Source organism: Elaeis guineensis, chromosome 7 (assembly GCF_000442705.2).
Source record: "Elaeis guineensis isolate ETL-2024a chromosome 7, EG11, whole genome shotgun sequence".
Taxonomy (NCBI): domain Eukaryota; kingdom Viridiplantae; phylum Streptophyta; class Magnoliopsida; order Arecales; family Arecaceae; genus Elaeis; species Elaeis guineensis.
In genome coordinates, this window is record NC_025999.2 from 82,667,709 (window position 1) to 82,685,600 (window position 17,892).

General features: G+C 38.3%; 1 protein-coding gene across 1 annotated transcript; it reads left to right on the top strand.

Moving 5' to 3' along the window:
- Window positions 1-15,230: 15,230 nt before the first annotated feature.
- Window positions 15,231-16,951, top strand: LOC105048799 (myb-related protein 306). The gene is made up of 3 exons (XM_010928247.3): window positions 15,231-15,488; window positions 15,815-15,944; window positions 16,065-16,951. Exons 1-3 carry the CDS (start codon window positions 15,356-15,358, stop codon window positions 16,729-16,731), a joined length of 930 nt encoding a protein of 309 aa, XP_010926549.2. The 5' UTR covers window positions 15,231-15,355; the 3' UTR covers window positions 16,732-16,951.
- Window positions 16,952-17,892: the final 941 nt, after the last annotated feature.

Consider the following 17,892-nt stretch of genomic DNA (forward strand, 5'->3'; position numbering starts at 1 on the left):
CCCGATATCTACCAACAATTCTCTTTTAAAATTAATTGTTGATTCGGGTAGTAATACCCCATGAAATAGATGTATATCTTCCAGGTGCAGCTCACTCTCCCCCATGAAAGTCGACCGATAAACCATTGCTATGTGTCACTGATAAAACATGGTTACAGCATGTATCTTAGGACTTTGAGCACCCCTGCAAGATTACAACTGTGCATCACTCCAGTTTTGTAGTTAAAAGCCAACTGATTTCCGAATTTAAAGGATCTAATTCCTTTAAAAAAAAAAATGAAATTGTGAAATGAGATTCTTCCACTGATCTGAGGAATTGATTCCCAACCACCACCTCTCATTTCTGTAATAGTTAAAACATTTTGTTCACCTGAAGCATCAAAATGCTTAGCTAGTTATCTCTTAGTCCCAATTGTGAATCATGAGTAGTACCTTTGTTGTATGTCTAAACTACCAGGCTATTCATTTATTGAGTCTTGAAAGAAGGAAAAGTAACAAACAATGCATGGTTTCTCCCCTGTTTTTGATGCCCTTGTCACTTGTGCGAGTGGAATTAAGTAAAGGTAGCATTCAAATATAATTCATGGGGAAAAACATACATTAATCACAACAGCATGAATAGAACTGAGGAAACCGATCTCGTTTTAATGTAAACAGAATGGAGTTTGGCATCTGGTGAAGGCCATACGTGGTTATTAGAGACATGAAATATGATCCCGATGAACGGAATGTTTGCATATCATGCCTGCAATCTGCTACTGGTTTATTGTGGCAAGATACCTGTGCTTGCATCCTCCTAATGCAAGCAATCAAGAGCAAGGACGTAATGCAAGTATGTTGCTGCATTCCATGTAAAACTATAAATCCTATAAGAGATTGTATGCATTTGTCACCAACAGCATGTCTCATAGTTCCTCAAAAGTCAGCATAGTACAGCAGACTGGATGGCGAGTTCTGTTGCCAACCACTTCGGAGGCAGTAATTGATCGGATTTGATATTTTACATTTGATTTTTCGAACATTCTTCTTTCTGATCTTTTAGATTATATTCATGTTCATATGAACACTCCGTTTTATTAGGAAAAAAAAGGTTAGTGTAGCTCATAAGCTTCATCCAAAACAGAGTTACGAAACATTATGGACCATAAATCAAATAAAATAATTAAGCTATCCGAGAACTTCTTACCACCCAAATGATTTTATGCATCATAACGACATGATCAAGTATTGCCGAGGTTCATTAGTTGATCATTTTCGTGACTTAATTTTGTATTCATGATATATCTTCTTATTTTTTTTAAACAAAAAGCCTTGTGTTTGTTGTTGGTTTTATTCCTGGTCATTTATGAGCCAAAGAATTGTGATACATCATTTCTACAGCAACATGGAAAGCCCCTTAAAGATGCAAATAGCTCTCGAGCATTGTAGAACTATCTCAAAATACATGGACCTTCGTGAGCATTCCAACGCTGTTGATGGCTGTAAATTATTGCACCCATAAAAAATTCAATAATGCGCTACAAGTCACGCAATTTGACGATCAAATGAGCTTAACATAAACCAAATTAATTTAGAAAGACAGCGAAATCCACATAAGTCACAAATTGTGGGCGATAGGCATCCACATGGATAACCGGTATATATTTGCCAAAAATTTAATGCTTATTTATTCTTGAAGATATCAAATCTAGTCCAATACGTAACCGGATGCATCGAAAGAAAGTGAAGGTAGCTCAAAAATGTCCATCCATGAGACAGTTGGAAAGAAATGTTTTAATGCTTGGGAGAAGAAAATGTTGTAGCCACTCTGTAGTTTCTTCACAATTGTCTTTGAGCATTAATAAAATGCTGGAAGGGGTTTTCTGACAGGAGACAACATATTAAACTCCATGAGAACTGTGAGAGCGTCAGAGGCCAACGGTGGCAGGCAGTTCTTCTAACAAATAATGGTGGGCCGCAGAGGATTTCGACTTGCCTGAAAAAAGAGTCGAGAGTTTGTCCCATGCGGGACTTGATTGAAATCATATTTATTGTTTTTTCGGTACATGAATTATATTCATTTATTTATTGACACGTGTATGCAGTACCAAGCATTATGTCTTGGGGGCTTCAATTGGCAATATTTTTCTTCTTTATCTGTAGCCAATCTTTTGGATCCAAATGTAAAGTTCGGGCCGACATCTGCAAGGTTAACGTGGATCTGTAAACATTAAGTGACTATGATTTAGAGGATGAGAATATAGTTATGTGGTAATGGAGCAGTTGATCCGTAGTAATTGTGTGCTTCAATGCGAGTAGTTAGATGTTTGATCTTTGGGAAGTGCTCATATTATAGCTCCTTTTGTCAAAATAAACAAGAGGACCATGCATGGTTAAAAGTTGACTCCCTCTCATTTTTTTATTCTCTTCCTCTCTTGTTTTTGGCAATAACAAGGGGAGCATTGGTAACCATTTAAAATATTGATACAAGAATTAAGTATGTTGATCATTTTAAAATGCACCCAACTTACAGACATAAAACCTTCTCTTTTTGGATGATGGCTGCAACTCAAGTGGCTATTTCTCACAAAAGCTATACAAGGAGAGCGGATTCCTAACTTGAAGGATTGTTCTTCCACCATAGCTTCATTGATGAATCGATTTGGTTTTCGTGAGAGTTTCATTTACATAATTTTATGCCACATATTTTCCTGACCTTCAAAGCCCTCTTTTCTTAGCAAATGCTTGATTCATATATTGCTAATCCTAGCACAGAGTTATTTACCTTTTTTTTTTTTCTTTTTCGTTTTTGCTGTTTTGTTAAATCTATCCTCAGAAATTTGCTGATGTGACAGATTTTATTCTCCAATATCTCAAGCTATTTAGATCCGCTTTTCAACCTATTTAGATCGTTACCCGGCACCTCCACTATTAAGTCAAAAAATATTTCAAACCTTTTAATTAGCATCGATGGTGCCATGCTTGTCTTATATATGATCCACTTGTCTCCTCTTTCTTTAAGAAGCCCCTTGGTTTTGCTACCTGTTGGTGTCGAGCTTCCTGGGCCTCCATCCACACGGAAGCACTGTCGTTTTTACACCTTCGAGTGATTGACATGTACCACGGCTAGTTTCTCTCTTGCTTGAAGGGGAGGTGGGAGAGAGAGAGAGCCACAAACTTCTTCTAGCATCCATGGGCACTTCTCCTCGGATGATTCATAGTAATTCATACTTCTTATCACTTGTCTTCTATGTGCATAGCACTAGTCTATTAACATGAGCTTGATTTTTTTTTATTAAAAAAAAGAAAAGAAATTTAAAATAAATCAGTATTGCTTCCGTTACCTAAGCCCATCCACCTGGGGGAATTCTTGGGCCCACCTAAGTGGTGGCCCACAGCTTGTCTGCCCACTTGGATGACCCTAGCCAACCAAGGCCCCACCAGCCATCCACGGACTTTTCATGGAGAGGACACCTTCAACAAAATTTTTGACGGTAGCCACTAAAGTATCCATCACCTTAAAATATATATATATATAAAGGGGCGAAGTAGCTTGGTTGTGTCCATTGACTCAGAGACACGTGCCCCGTCGTTCCTCACAAGTTCGATCACCGATCCCCTCGAAGCCGTCCGGCTCCACGTAATCTTCGTTCTGTGGACGGGTGTGCATGCGGGTCGGTGTCATGGCCTCATATTATGACACCTTTTCTATTATGTTTATTTATTTTGGCGTGGCCCACCAACCGGGTAGGTTGGTGCCCCTTAGTTAAGGCTGGTGCACGTGGTAGGACATAGACCAAACAGGCAGCACTGTTTTGCACTGCCACGTAGCCGGGCGTGGGCCCCACGTGAGTCTCTCGTATAATTATATAAACTAAGAATTAAATTCTAATTTTTTTTAGATCGAAAATAAATTATACTTACACTGAATGGTATAAAAAATTTATGTTTATCTTTATGAGATTTTGTTTTTATCCAATGGATTAATCCATAACTTAATATAATATTAATCAAATTATTAACTTTAAATGGGATCCAAAAACTACGTACAAAAACTTTCAAAAATAACTCAAATAATCTTACATAACATAATGGCCACCCAAAGGCGTTAAGGGTACATATGTATCCTGTTTTTCATTCAAGGATAATTTTGATTTTTCTATAAGGTAAGTGTAGATTTTGTAAATTATTAGATGTAAGTGTAATAAATGTTAATGCCAGGAAGATTTTTATAATTTACTCTTAATTAAGATTTCATGTGGATTTAATACCAAACCTCCAACCAAAGGGTGCTCACAGGAGCCTAACCTACCTAACCCATTAGTGGATCTAATACAATAATCTGATAATTTTTTTCTGACCGAACTCGTAATGGTTGTAGTTTTCGATCTTCTTTTCTATTTAGCTATTAGTACTAATATAGTAAATGACATATAGCAGCTAAAGATGAACACACACAATTAGCAGGATGGTCCTCTCCCCCAGGTATTCTCAATCATCCTAATTTTGATGAAAGCGAGACAATACGACCAGCATGAGATGTTATTGTCCATAAGATAAGCTGGCATTTTTACGGATAAAATTTCTTCATGATTGCATGATGCACATATGAAGCCTCGTGCCATCAAGACTTGTGTAACAAGAAATTAAAACCTTCCAGCACATTAGTGTGAACTCATGCTTAGGTCAAATTTGCATCTCCAGCTTCTAGAACAATATCTTTTTGAGAAAAAGAAATATCCTTATTCTAAAATGTGCCACTGTTGGAGGAAGAAGAACTCATAAAATTACATGCGACATTCACATGAAAAATTTCTTAATGTTTGATTTTCTTCTGCGTTGTAGGAATCAGATAAGATTTAGCTGATGAAATATAAACTATTAGTTGTGCAACTAATGTGAGGAATGAAATAGGAGAAAATATAGAAAGCAGGTGAGCAGTAATGCATTGTTTGGAGAAATTATATCCGATACGATTTGTATTTTATGATCATGCATGCTGATAATCATAGTCTTCGTTCTTATAATACTGCACCGAGATAAGCGCTTGATGAATGGAGCTTATAAAAATGAACGACTATGATTAGCAGCATACACTACTGCATAGTGCACGCAGTATAGGATATAATTCTTATATTACTTGAGATTACATGCATGACATAGTTGGTGACGCAGCTCCAAAGTCACAGCTCTACCCTTTCCAACCAATATAATTTGCTATTCATGGGAGAGGAAAGACGGCAATATTAATTGGAGTGGTTCAAAGTAACATGTGGATTTTTTGAGAAGTCTAGATCTTAGTTGAGGAGAGTATGAAAGGGGGTTGCACACCATACCTTTCATGTATATGTGTTTCTCTAGGGGTCTGCGTTAGTATACCCCACTTTGAATGATATTTGACACCATACTTTTGTGATATTAAACCACCTATATAATATATAAATGAGTATTATCTAGATGCATATAAATATGGCTCATGCATTATGCATAGTGTTCTACTTTCATGGTATCCAAATAAAAAAAGGAATGATAGCTAGGCATCCAAACTAGCTCTAGTGGATCGGTCCAATTATAACTTAATTACTACGTTACCTTCTTATACTTAAACTATTCAAGATCCAAATGGGGACAAGAAAAAAAATCCTGTTGTCCACCATGTACGTGTCTTCGGATTTGGATTAGTCCACGAGATCCGGTCCATCAAATATTTTTTTGTCATCTCATGGCTCACACACCATGCATGAAGTCATGAATTTAGGAGAACAAGTCATTTGCTTTGACATTATTCTGCTTGTAAGAAATTTGTCAACATAATCCTGCGGCAGGAGTCAAAAAAACCTAGTGTTGACAGTCACAACGGTCATTGATCAAAAAAAAAAAAAGGACCGTTACAATGGTCATATCATTATGTCGCTGTAGCTATTGCTATATAGATTAATATTGTGATTCATTTACTCCATGTTACAAAATACATATTATAAGTATTTGGTCCCCACTTCAAAAAAAAAAAAAAAAAGTGCTTGGTCCCGCCGAGTTATTACTTATCGCTCCATTCTTCAGACTGAATAACATTGGCCTCATCAGTCTTAATGCATTGTATTTCTCTTAAGCTAAAACAAGAGCTATTGAATTTAATCATCGGACAATCCCAAAGAAAAAAAAATTGATGACAATAATACCAGTCAAAAATTACTCTTGCCAAACACTAAGAAAGATAGAATGCAATATTGAACTAGATAAAGAGAATTTCTTTGTACATCGCCCATGATATAGAAAATTCGACATGAAACGCACCGTCTCATCCAATTGAACCACGTAGTTATCACTTTCTAACGTATATTTAATGTCCGCAATTCTACTTTTTGATTTGAAATTTTGAATGATGAAAATGTTCTTTCCCTTCTGAAAAAATTGTGACATTCTGTGTCGATATTATGACATCCTACGTTGAAATTATAACTTTTTGTACCGGATAATATAATTTTTTCATAGGATGTAATAATTTTGATAGAGATATTTTTATCATTTAAAAATTTCATAAATTTTTTAATAACAAAAAATATCTTTCTCTCTTTATGATATTCTATTAAAAAATTATAACATACTATGCAGAAAGTCATAATTTTAATGTAGGATATCATAATATCGACATAGAATATCATAATTTTTTCAAAATAAAAAAGATATTTTCGTCATTCAAAATTTTAAATGAAAAAATAGACTATGGACATTAAATATGTGTTGAAAAGTGGTTGCTACGTGGTCCAATCAGATGAGACGATGAGCTTTATGCCAGATTTTCTACACCACGAGTGGTATACAAAAAAATTTTATACTAAATAAATATCCTTTGTGCAAAGACCTTTTTGTTGATCATAACAAACACCACTTCGACTTAGATTTACATCAGCTTGATGTCCAAGCATCTACTGAGGTTCCTTTTGTTTTTTTTTTTTTTTTGATGATAAGGGAAGCTGCATCCCAAATTTATTGAACGAAAATAGTTATTTACAAAGTGGTAAATACAAGGAGGAGCAAGAATACTTTCATATTAGCTAAGCCTTTTTATCATTGGATGTGTTGGGGTAGATCCCCATTGCTTAGTCGACTACCAAATCTTTTCGTCTCTGAGCTGACTAGAGAAAATACACCGACTAAGCTACTGTCACTCAATCCGACTTAGATTGATGAGTTCTGTCTGACAGAGCCGATGCCGGCCATCATCGTAGACACTCAACTGACTAAAGACAGTTCACTCCTAGTCAGCACCAGGCCGAATAGAGTTAATGTGCCACCCACGGCCGCTTACACCCAACAATGCTCAGTCTGTAACTGACTTAGTAGTCGGTGCATGGCCGACTTTGCTAGTCGACGGTGGGATACCCCAATGGCTTCATTTTACCGACTCCGACAACGTGGGTCTCTATTGACTAGCTGAGCACCAAACATGACCACCACGCCATCCTGATAAGCTGCATCAAAGTCATATCACTCAGACGTCATACTCTGATCGACTAGCTGTGCACCGTGATGGAATGCTACGAATTCGTTAAATGCGCCCACAAGATCATTTATTATATCCCATGTGCGGTAGCGTCCGCCGCCTCATCTGTGCCAAATAGAAGGCATGCTCACCGTCAGCATTTAAAGATGCCTACGCAGCATCATACGGTATCATATGATAGGACATGATCGATATGATCATCTATCCTCTCACTATTCATTTTGCTTTCTCTATAAATAGAGGTAAGTGGGGACCCCTCTAGGTACGCATATTATCTGCAACCCCGAGACTCTATCACTCTTTCCTCTCAAGCCATCTCACTGACTTGAATGTCGGAGGATTCTCGATGGAGCCACCTCCACTGGGATTTATTTTGCAGGTTCTTCTTCTCCGGCACCAAGCAGAGCCCAACACCACCTTTCTCCGATCAACCTCACCGCCCTTAGTCTCGATCTTGACTGTATGCACCTTCTCTGGCGATGGTACATCATCTTCTAGCACTCCCACCGTCTTCCAACAGGTGCAGCTCCTAGTCGGCTCCAGGTCAACTACCGACTATCCATCGGAGAAAGGCCACAATAGTTTGGCACGCTAGATAAGGGGAGGAATTGAGAAGAGAAAAATCTTCTCTCTCAAGGACCTCCATGGCCAAAACAAGGGTGCAGAATATTTCTGCTGGTTCTATTCGATACTCGTCACGACGTGATGCACCTTCGGCGACCCGTGGAGAGTCGAGTACTTCACGACCGCTAGTAACGGTAGATCCTGAGTTTGCTGCCCTCATACAGTAGGTGAAAAATCTGACGGAGGCTGTCCAAGGTCTCCAACAATAACAACAGCAACAATAGCGTCTGGAAGTGGTCGCACCATATGATGTGCCTTCCAAGCGCAGCCACCGACCGCGATCTCCAACCCACCACTCTATGCGGCACTTCCATCGAGTGAGTTCTCCACCCGCCTAATGGTCACTGCATTTTGAATCTCGACACACTTTGCATGCCAATTCCGATGACCGTTGGCCTCCACATTCCCTGCAATGAACCCAGCATATGGAAAAGAGGCCATGGTCTCTATCAAGATCTTCTTCTGAAAAAGGTTCTACTTCAGGCTACTCATGGCATCCTGATGTGTCGCAATAAGGGCTGGATGAGTATGATCGAAAATTGAAATAGAGATAGATCATCGTCTAGAATGGCTCCAAACCAACCATTGAGATCCGACCAATGAATTCGGTATCAGTACTAGTCTGCCTTTCTCAAGACGGATCCTCGACGAATCGATTCCTAGTCGGTTCAAAATACCGCAAATCGAGCCGTACGGTGGCTCTACTGACCCACTCAATCATCTTGAGAGCTACAAAGCTCTCATGCTTCTACAAGGGGCATCTGACGCCCTTCTTTACATTGCCTTCCCGATTATCCTTCGAAAAATCATACGAGCGTGGTACTTGGGGCTACAGCCAGAAAGCATCAACTCTTTTGAGCAGTTCGAGCAACTATTCGTGGCACACTTCGACACAAATCAGAGAGTGCCTAGAACCACTGACAGCCTCTTTTCTGTCCGACAGCAGGATGGTGAGTCTTTACGAGAGTTTATGGTGCATTTTAACACCGCCATCCTGGAGGTCAAGGACCTCAATGAGGCGACGGCCATCACGGCAATGAAGCGGAGACTCCAAAGCTCCAAATTCACCTACTCTCTGGACAATATGCTTTCTTGGTCCTATACCAAACTCCTCGAGCATGCATAGAAGTACATCCGTGCCGAGAAAGCTACGATTGACCACTACCAGTTCGAAGAAAAGGGCCAAAAGAAGAAGGCAAGGAAAGGAGGAGTCTCCAACGAGCCTAATCGGATCTGTGCAGAGAAGAAAGCTCTACCTCCTTGATCAAGTTAGAAGCCTAAGAATTTTGTGAGCAGGTACGACTCCTATATCCCTTTGACTACTTTTCGATCGCAGATTCTTATGGAGATAGAGGGAGAGAACTTTCTTCACTGACCCAGCTAATGAAGATGAAATCTCATGATTGAAAGCGCTACTGCTGCTTCCATCGTGACCACGAGCATGACATGGAGGAGACTGCTCGTCGGTGCTCTACCTAAGCTCTCTCCTAAGAAGGGGGCAAGAAAGACTTGAGGTGGAGTAGAAACAATGAAACTGAAAATGGGAGGAGATCAACTCTTATTTATAGGTTCCCTTGATGGTCAGGATCAACACCAAGTACCATGCCTTATTCAAAAATCTTGACACGTGGTGGTAATCTCGGCCGACTAAATCAGCACCGATTTGATGCACTACCATTTGGATCTCATCGAGTCAGCTCAATCCACGTGATCACAGACTAGACCAATGGGCGGCCGACATGCGAATGACTCGATACGCATGCTCATTATTGCCTCGTCAGCCGATCTTCTGTCATCAATACAGAATATCGCTTCGAGCATCATGGTATTAACTACCACACGACCTGTGATGGGACAGCATCACTGCACGTTCTATGAAAAGATAAGATGACAGTCCATCCCACGAAGCGACAAGACAATTGAGTCGCAGTCGACAAAAGCAACTCGGATCTACTCAAAGATGAACTTCCTTCGTCCGACTAACTACGTAATTGGACTTGAAAGTTGGGGGGTCGGTGTTGGGGTAGATCTCCATCACTTAGCTGATTACCAAGTCTTCTCGTCTCCGAACTGACTAGAGAAGCTACACCGACTAAGCTACTGCCACTCAACCCAATTTGGATTGATGAATTCCGCCCGACAGGGCTAATGTCGGCCACCATCGTGGACACCCGATTGACTAAAGGCAGTTTACTCCTGGTCGACACCAGGCCAACTAGAGTTTACGTGCCATCCACGGCTGCTTACACCCAACAGTGCTCAGCCCTTAACCGACTTAGTAATCGGTGCACGGCCGACTATGCTAGTCGACGATGGGATATCTCGACGGTTTTATTTTGCCGACTCTGATAATACGGGCCTCTACCGACTAGCTGAGCATCAAACATGGCCATCATGCCATCGTGACAAGCCTCATCAAAGTCATGTCACTCTGATGCTATACTCTGGCCGGCTAAATGTGCGTCGTGATGGAATGCTATGAATTCATTAAATTTGCTCACAAGATCATTTATTATATCCCACGCGCGGTAGCGTTCGTCGCTTCATCTGTGCCAAATAAAAGGCATGCTCGCCATCAATATTTAAAGATACCCATGTGGCATCATGCGGCACCGTATGATAGGACATGATCAATATGATCATCTATCCTCTCATCATTCATTTTGCTCCCTCTATAAATAGAGGTAAGTAGGGACCTCTCTAGGTACGCACACTATCTGCAATCCAGAGACTCTGTCGCTCTTTTCCCTTAAGCCATCTCGCTGATTTGAGCGTCGGAGGATCCTCATCAGAGCCACCTCCGGCAGAACTTATTTTGCAGGCCCTTTTTTTCCGACGTCAAGCGGAGCCCAGTACCATCTTTCTCTGATCAATCTCATCGTCCTCAGTTTCGGCCTTGACTGTATACACCTTCTTCGATGATGGCATATTATCTTTCGACACTTCATCTTTCAACAGGTGCGGCTCCTAGTCGACTCCAAACCGACTACCGACTATCTATCAGAGAAAGACTGCAACAGGACCAAAGAAATATTATAAAGAAAAAACAACGCACACACAAGTTAAATAACTAAATATTGCCCAATTAATAACTAGCATTAATCCATGGTTAACTAGACAACCACCCATGACCATGTTAAATGGGGACATAAGTTAATACCAGAGATGTTGCATTCAACGGTGGGATAGACTTTCTTGCATTAGCTGATGCATGTGGTTGAATGTAGGATCAATTGACCCCATAAAAAATAAAAAATTATTAGATATTATATATATATTAATAAAAAAAATTAAAATTGATCTCACTATTTTTATGAATTAATTCTATATCTCATGTAATCAGTAGTGGAGCGTAAGAAGAACCAGAGAGGGCCACTACCCCAAAAAATATTAAAATATTTATTACTTATATATTTATATATATGATGGCCCCCTAATATTTTAATCTTACATACATTATGAGTCCACCAATTTGAGAAAAGATCATATAATTAATTTTTATATTAATTTTTTATTAAAAAATAATTTTTTTAAAGAAAGAACAGTTGTTTATTTATTTTTTAACCCTTTATTTATTCTTTAATCTTTAATGCGGAAGAGATTATTGAGATTTTTATACAATCAAAATCATTTTGCAAATGGCCATATAAAATAATATTTTTTATTTATTTTTATTTATACATAAAATTAAATATTTATTGATATTTTTGTAATATTTTGATTATATATATTTTTATTTTATTATTTATTATAAAATATTTTATTTAAAAAATTATTAATAAATTTTTACTTTGTTCTCCTAATATTTGATGTCAGGCTCTGCCATTGCATGTAACATTTTAAAAAAGTAAAAGATAAAAAAAATCACATAAAGAAATAATTATGACATACATTCTCTCTCTTTAATGACTCATATATCCTACCACTCTCTCTTCCTCTCTCATATTAATTTGAATTTTCACTCTTTCTTCTTCTTTCTCTTTTTTATTAATTATTTATTTATATTTCTTTTAATATTCTATTCTAATTCTATCCATCCACCTCTTATATTTCAGAGCATGTATCCTCCATCGTGACAGCATGCATCGTTCATCGCATGATGAACGACTACTGAGGCCTCGTGGAGTCATGTGCTGTAGATACATGCCTACACGTGACTGTGTGTAGCCATCCATCATGCGATGGACAATACACATGATACTTTCTTATAATATTTTATTATAAAAGATATCTAAGATATTATACATCATCATTTTTATAAATTTTATTATTTTTTAAAATAATATTTTATTATTATTATTATTATTTTTTCAATAATTTTTTTATTTTTTATTATATTGACCTCATAAAATAAAATTTTTGAATCCGTCACTATTTTTTTTATGGTAAAAAAAAAAAAAAAAAAGACAGCAACAATAATAAAAAATAACTCGGGCGGATGCTTAGAAAAATGGCTGCAACAATCAACTAGATAAATATATATATATATCCATAGTACATAAGAAATGTCATTTCAACTTAGATTTATGTTAGCTTGATATCCAAGCATCTACTAGGTTTAAAAATGAATAATTCTTTTTGTACTAGCCAAGATTTTTATTATTGGACAGAAGAAAATATTAGAAAGAAATACAATTCAAATAACTAAATATTGTCCAAGTAATGACCAACATTAATCAGAGGTTCAACAAGACAACCACCCGTGACAATCTTAAATGGAGATGTAAAGTGGCTTTGTGACTTGGGATTCAAACTTTCGAGGTCCCCAAATAAATCTCAATTTTCTTTTCCGAAAAGTAATCCTCTAAAGCTGACAGTATTTGACCTATGTAGCCCTACTCAACCCAAACAGCCTCCTTTTATTGTTGGTTCTAATTTGTTTCCAACATCATTTAACCAGGAACCAATTTACCTACGTGATGCAACCATGAATCACACACCAATAGTCCTTTTTATTAAAATAATGACTTCTAATTGATGTTGCCATCTAATGACATCTTATAAAGACTCTTCAATTTTGTAGCCAATTTCAGTTATGATGAAACAAGTGGCACCCATCCATCCATGCCAAGCCATACACTAAATTCAAATTTACCACCAGGCCCACAATAAATGTAGGAATGATGGAAGGATTAGAGATGAGGTCTGAAAGCGATTTAGTTGTACAGTACGACGGTGCCAATTCTCAATAGCTTTCCTTTTCTCCTTATTGAAAGCTGAGGCCCACAGAGCCTACCCTTAGAAGAGCTCCATTTACACGGGCCATAGAAGAGAACCGGACGTCCCCTAAATCCCAATCTACTCTTCGGTGACACATCACGGGGCAGGGAAATAAAGCCACGAGTACCCTTTTTGTACCCCTCCTCAATCCCATGAATATAATTTAGGACGCAAGCCAAGCTTTGAGCTCACCTTTTTCACCATCTCCAACTGTTTTCATGGAACAAGAGCTCAAAAGGACAAGAAAGTCCTAGGGAATCAATCAACCTCGATCTCTGAAATCTTTCAGCAGTATTTGATGGGTCAGCATGCCTGTAGGGGGTGGCCTAGAGCCCTATGCTTTGCAAGGCTGGTGCTTTTGGACACAATGACTTGGTCTTCTCTCCTCATATTACATTAGTGCTCTCACATTATTTCTTATTGTTTCTAATTGATGGGCTAGCAAAAGGAAGGTTAAAACAACAGTAGCATGCAGCAAATATGTGGGACCATGCAGGCCTATCCAGCACCAAACATTTGGTAGACTGTCCTTGAGAGCATTTAGAGAATTTATTTGCACCCGACAGGTTAGGACTACCATTGATGTCCAGTTTTTGGTTACTCGGCCCGGCATTGTCAACCATCCATGTGAGCTTTGCGTTTATGTTCACAAAGATATGAGATACTCCATTGAGTGACACTCATAGATAAATTATTGGCCAACCATAAGCAAACTACATCCTATCGAGGAATTACATATCTATAGACAAGCTAATCATGCAATTGATTGGATGACATGATATGACGGACCCACTAAATCTATATTATAGGATTCTTCGGCTAATCTTTCTAGTTAATTATTAAATATTTTATTTTTAACTTCCATGAATATTTCTAATTAAATGATTTAATTCATCCATGTCAACTAAAAAGAGAGATTAGTATATATTTGTGTGTGTATGTACGTGTGCACACACACACATTTTTCACCATCTTGATGAAAACTTGTAGTGGGATTTCTTTCTCTTTCAAGTCAAATTATTTCGCATCATTATGCTTTATTCACCACTTTACTATTGAATATGAATAAATTACTCATAAAACATCTATAGAGCTAACTATACCAAGTCAAAAGATGATGCAAATCATTGTGTATGCAATTAGAAAAAAAGAGACTTTGCTACACTAAAGCGATCTATTCATATCAAGTCAGATGATAGAAGTCCTATATTGATGATCTAAATCATTGAAATATTTACTACATTTAAAATATTTAAATACTAAATTTAGAGATCCTTAATCAATACATCAAGTGGTCAAAAAATTTATATTATTTATATTATTAAAATTATTCAAGTTTTGGACAATTTGATGCATATGCTGGATGTCTTTTAAGTCACATGATTTTTTATCATATAAGTAATTTAGAGATGATAGATTATTTCTTGTTAGTTGGGATCTATATTTCATCAATCAATTTAAATCTAATGGGATCTAATGAAGATTTAATTATTAGAGATTTAAAAATTTGCACCCGTTAGGACGAAAAAAAAAAAAAAAAAACAAGAAAGCAACTAAAAAAGCGAACCAAGCCATAAGAAGCCCTTTCTATGTTCAAATTAAATTCTACCTTTGCCCCGCGAATAATAGCGACTATAGGTTTAAGACCCGGCACTCGTAACCCAGAAAAGTTCGTATAGCGGCTTTCCCGGTGCAACGGCATTGAATGCACGCGATTCTGTGAGGCGGAAGGGAGGGCCCTTCCACTCCATCAAGCTGACTTTTGAGAGCGCTCTGAGTAAATGCTGCTTGCTGTCTTCTTTGACTCTTTCCTGCATCCAAAGTCTCCACCTTGCCTTCCATTAGGGTCAGCGAATCCTGGGCTCATCCTCCCCCTAGGTCTCTTGTGTATATATGCGAGTGGAAACCAGTGTTCTTGGACCCTTGTCCGTGCCTTCCAAGAGTTAGGAGAAAACACCCATCATATATAGAAGACATCTCTTTCTCTCTTTCTGCCCAAAGGGGAAGAGAAAATAGGAGGAGGGTGACATGGGGAGACCACCTTGTTGTGACAAAGTTGGTGTGAAGAAGGGCCCTTGGACTCCAGAAGAGGACATCATCTTAGTCTCCTACATCCAAGAACATGGCCCTGGGAACTGGAGGGCTGTTCCTACCAACACCGGTGATCCTTTTTTTTCCTACATATCTCTTGAACCTTTCTCTGACATGCTACTCTCAGACACAAAAGGATATCTTTCTCAAAATAGTATCACATAGGCTTCTTTCTAATTAAAAAAGTTTTTATTTTTCTGAATTAAGCTATATGTAGCGAGCTTCCTCTCCTTTTTTTTTTTTTTAATGTTTCTTTTGGTCGGATCATCATGTATATGTTGTTATAGATCTATGAGATATAGAAAAATTGTTTTGGTGAGAATAGAGATTTATATTTGGAGTTTTAGGTAGCTGGTTTATTTTCTTATGATACTGATATCTTCTTCTGTCTTCCAGGCCTAATGAGATGCAGCAAGAGCTGTAGGCTTAGATGGACAAACTACCTTAGGCCAGGGATCAAGCGTGGCAACTTCACCGATCAGGAGGAGAAGCTCATCATCCACCTCCAAGCTCTTTTAGGCAATAGGTAAAGGCTAAAAAAAAAAACACTAAGATCTGATATGCGAGATGGATTTAGTCCTCAATTTTTGTTTTGGGATGTGATATACTCTGGATTCAGTACTTATGTTAGCATTATTGAATGCAGGTGGGCAGCCATAGCTTCTTATCTCCCGGAGAGAACGGATAACGACATCAAGAACTACTGGAACACCCATCTGAAGAAGAAGCTCAAAAAGCTTGGAACCGGTGTTGAAGGCCAGACAAGCAGTGGTGTCGCAAGCCATAAATCCATCTCCAAAGGCCAGTGGGAGAGGAGGCTCCAAACTGATATCAAAACTGCAAAGCAAGCTCTTTGTGAAGCCCTGTCTGTGGAGAAGCTCAATAGCCTATCTGACTCCAAGGCCTCCTCCAATTGCTACAACAACTGGAGCAGTACCACACCGTCGACCTACGCATCGAGCACCGAGAACATATCTCGGCTCCTGGAGGGCTGGATAAGGAATTCAGCAAGGCCCGGTGCTTGCCAGGCTAATTCAGGATCGGTAAAGACTGAGACAGCTTCCAGCCAGGGGACGACGCCAAGCGCCGCCGACTGCATCCCGTCGCCGGAGCCACTGGAGTCGTTATTCGGGCTCAACTCCTCGTCGACGGAGGGATCTGAGACCAGCCTTCTGGGGGAGGAGAGCAAGCCGGTTTTGGAGGCTCACGAGCCCTTCTCTTTTTTTGAATCATGGTTGCTTGATGAGAGCGTTGGGCACGGGCAGTTGAGCCTTCTTGACATGGCACTAGACGATGCTCCTGAATTGTTCTAAAGAGGGTGTTGTTGGCCTTCTTTTTTTTTTTCTCTCTCTCTCCCCTTCTTTTCTTTCACCTTTCTTCTTGTGTAGGTCATGAATTAATTTGGTTAGTTCTACTGATGCTTTGATCGGAAAGAGATCCATCGATGCAAGAAAAGAAGTGTAAATTGCCTAGGTCCTCATATAGACAGTGTTACATAATCTATCTCAATATTATGGGAATGTTTTCAGTTAATTTATAGCGCTGTTCTTTAGCAAAATGTTTTCTATCTATAGTTTTGGTTTTTCAGCTATCAAATTTTCTGAAATTAAACAAAGAGAAGAAGGAAGTTGTTTCAGCCATCAAAGCTTTAGCAGGTGTTCAAAGTGGTGCTATATATAGATGCATGAGAGGATTAAACTTGACTATATGAGGATTATTTTTAAAAAGATATATAGATTATCTTGTTTTTTTGTTCAAGGCTGGGTATAGGAGCTCTGTCACCGAGCAAAATAATGCCGTACGGCTTGCTTTTGGGTGGTAACAAAGGGAGATCAGTAAATTGATGTGGCCTTGGTAAGAATTAAGGTGTGCAATACAGTGAAAGAGGAGGAGAAGAGACGTACGATAGCATCCAAAAGATCTAATTCCGTATGAGCGTCTCTATGATCTGGTTACAATCAGAATGAAGTCATGATCAGAGTTTATGCAATGAAGTTGACCTCAGATGGAGACCACCTCCCTCATCAGTTCGTAGGGCCCGCAACTGGAAGCTCACTGGATGGATTGGCTGGTTTGATTGGGACTTTGAGCAACTCCTATGTGGAGGACTCACACCTAAATAAGTCTTCTAGAAGCCCGAGAAAGGTTTACCTCAATTTTCTCTACACACAAAACGGGGAAAAAAAAAAAAGATTTGAAAGTTTGCCGGCCAAGTCTAAACATAAAAAATTAATTTTATATTAAAAATATAAAAAAAAATTAAAAAAATTGAAACTTATATATGTATGGATACATGCATATAGATCAGGTCACGTTAGTTTGTATATATATATATATATATATTACATGGGTTGGATTGGATGGATCGATTTGAATTGAATTTTAAAAAATTTAAATAAAATTGAACTGATTTTTCTTTTTTTAATGAAAGACTTTCTCAAATCAAATTAAATTAAATTAAAAAAATAAAAATC

Excerpts from the sequence above, each read along its gene's own strand:
- LOC105048799 (XM_010928247.3), top strand. The coding sequence starts at position 15,356 with ATGGGGAGACCACCTTGTTGTGACAAAGTTGGTGTGAAGAAGGGCCCT. Across the intron at positions 15,489-15,814 it reads GGCTGTTCCTACCAACACCG|GCCTAATGAGATGCAGCAAG; the intron begins GTGATCCTTTTT and ends TCTGTCTTCCAG. Across the intron at positions 15,945-16,064 it reads CAAGCTCTTTTAGGCAATAG|GTGGGCAGCCATAGCTTCTT; the intron begins GTAAAGGCTAAA and ends TATTGAATGCAG.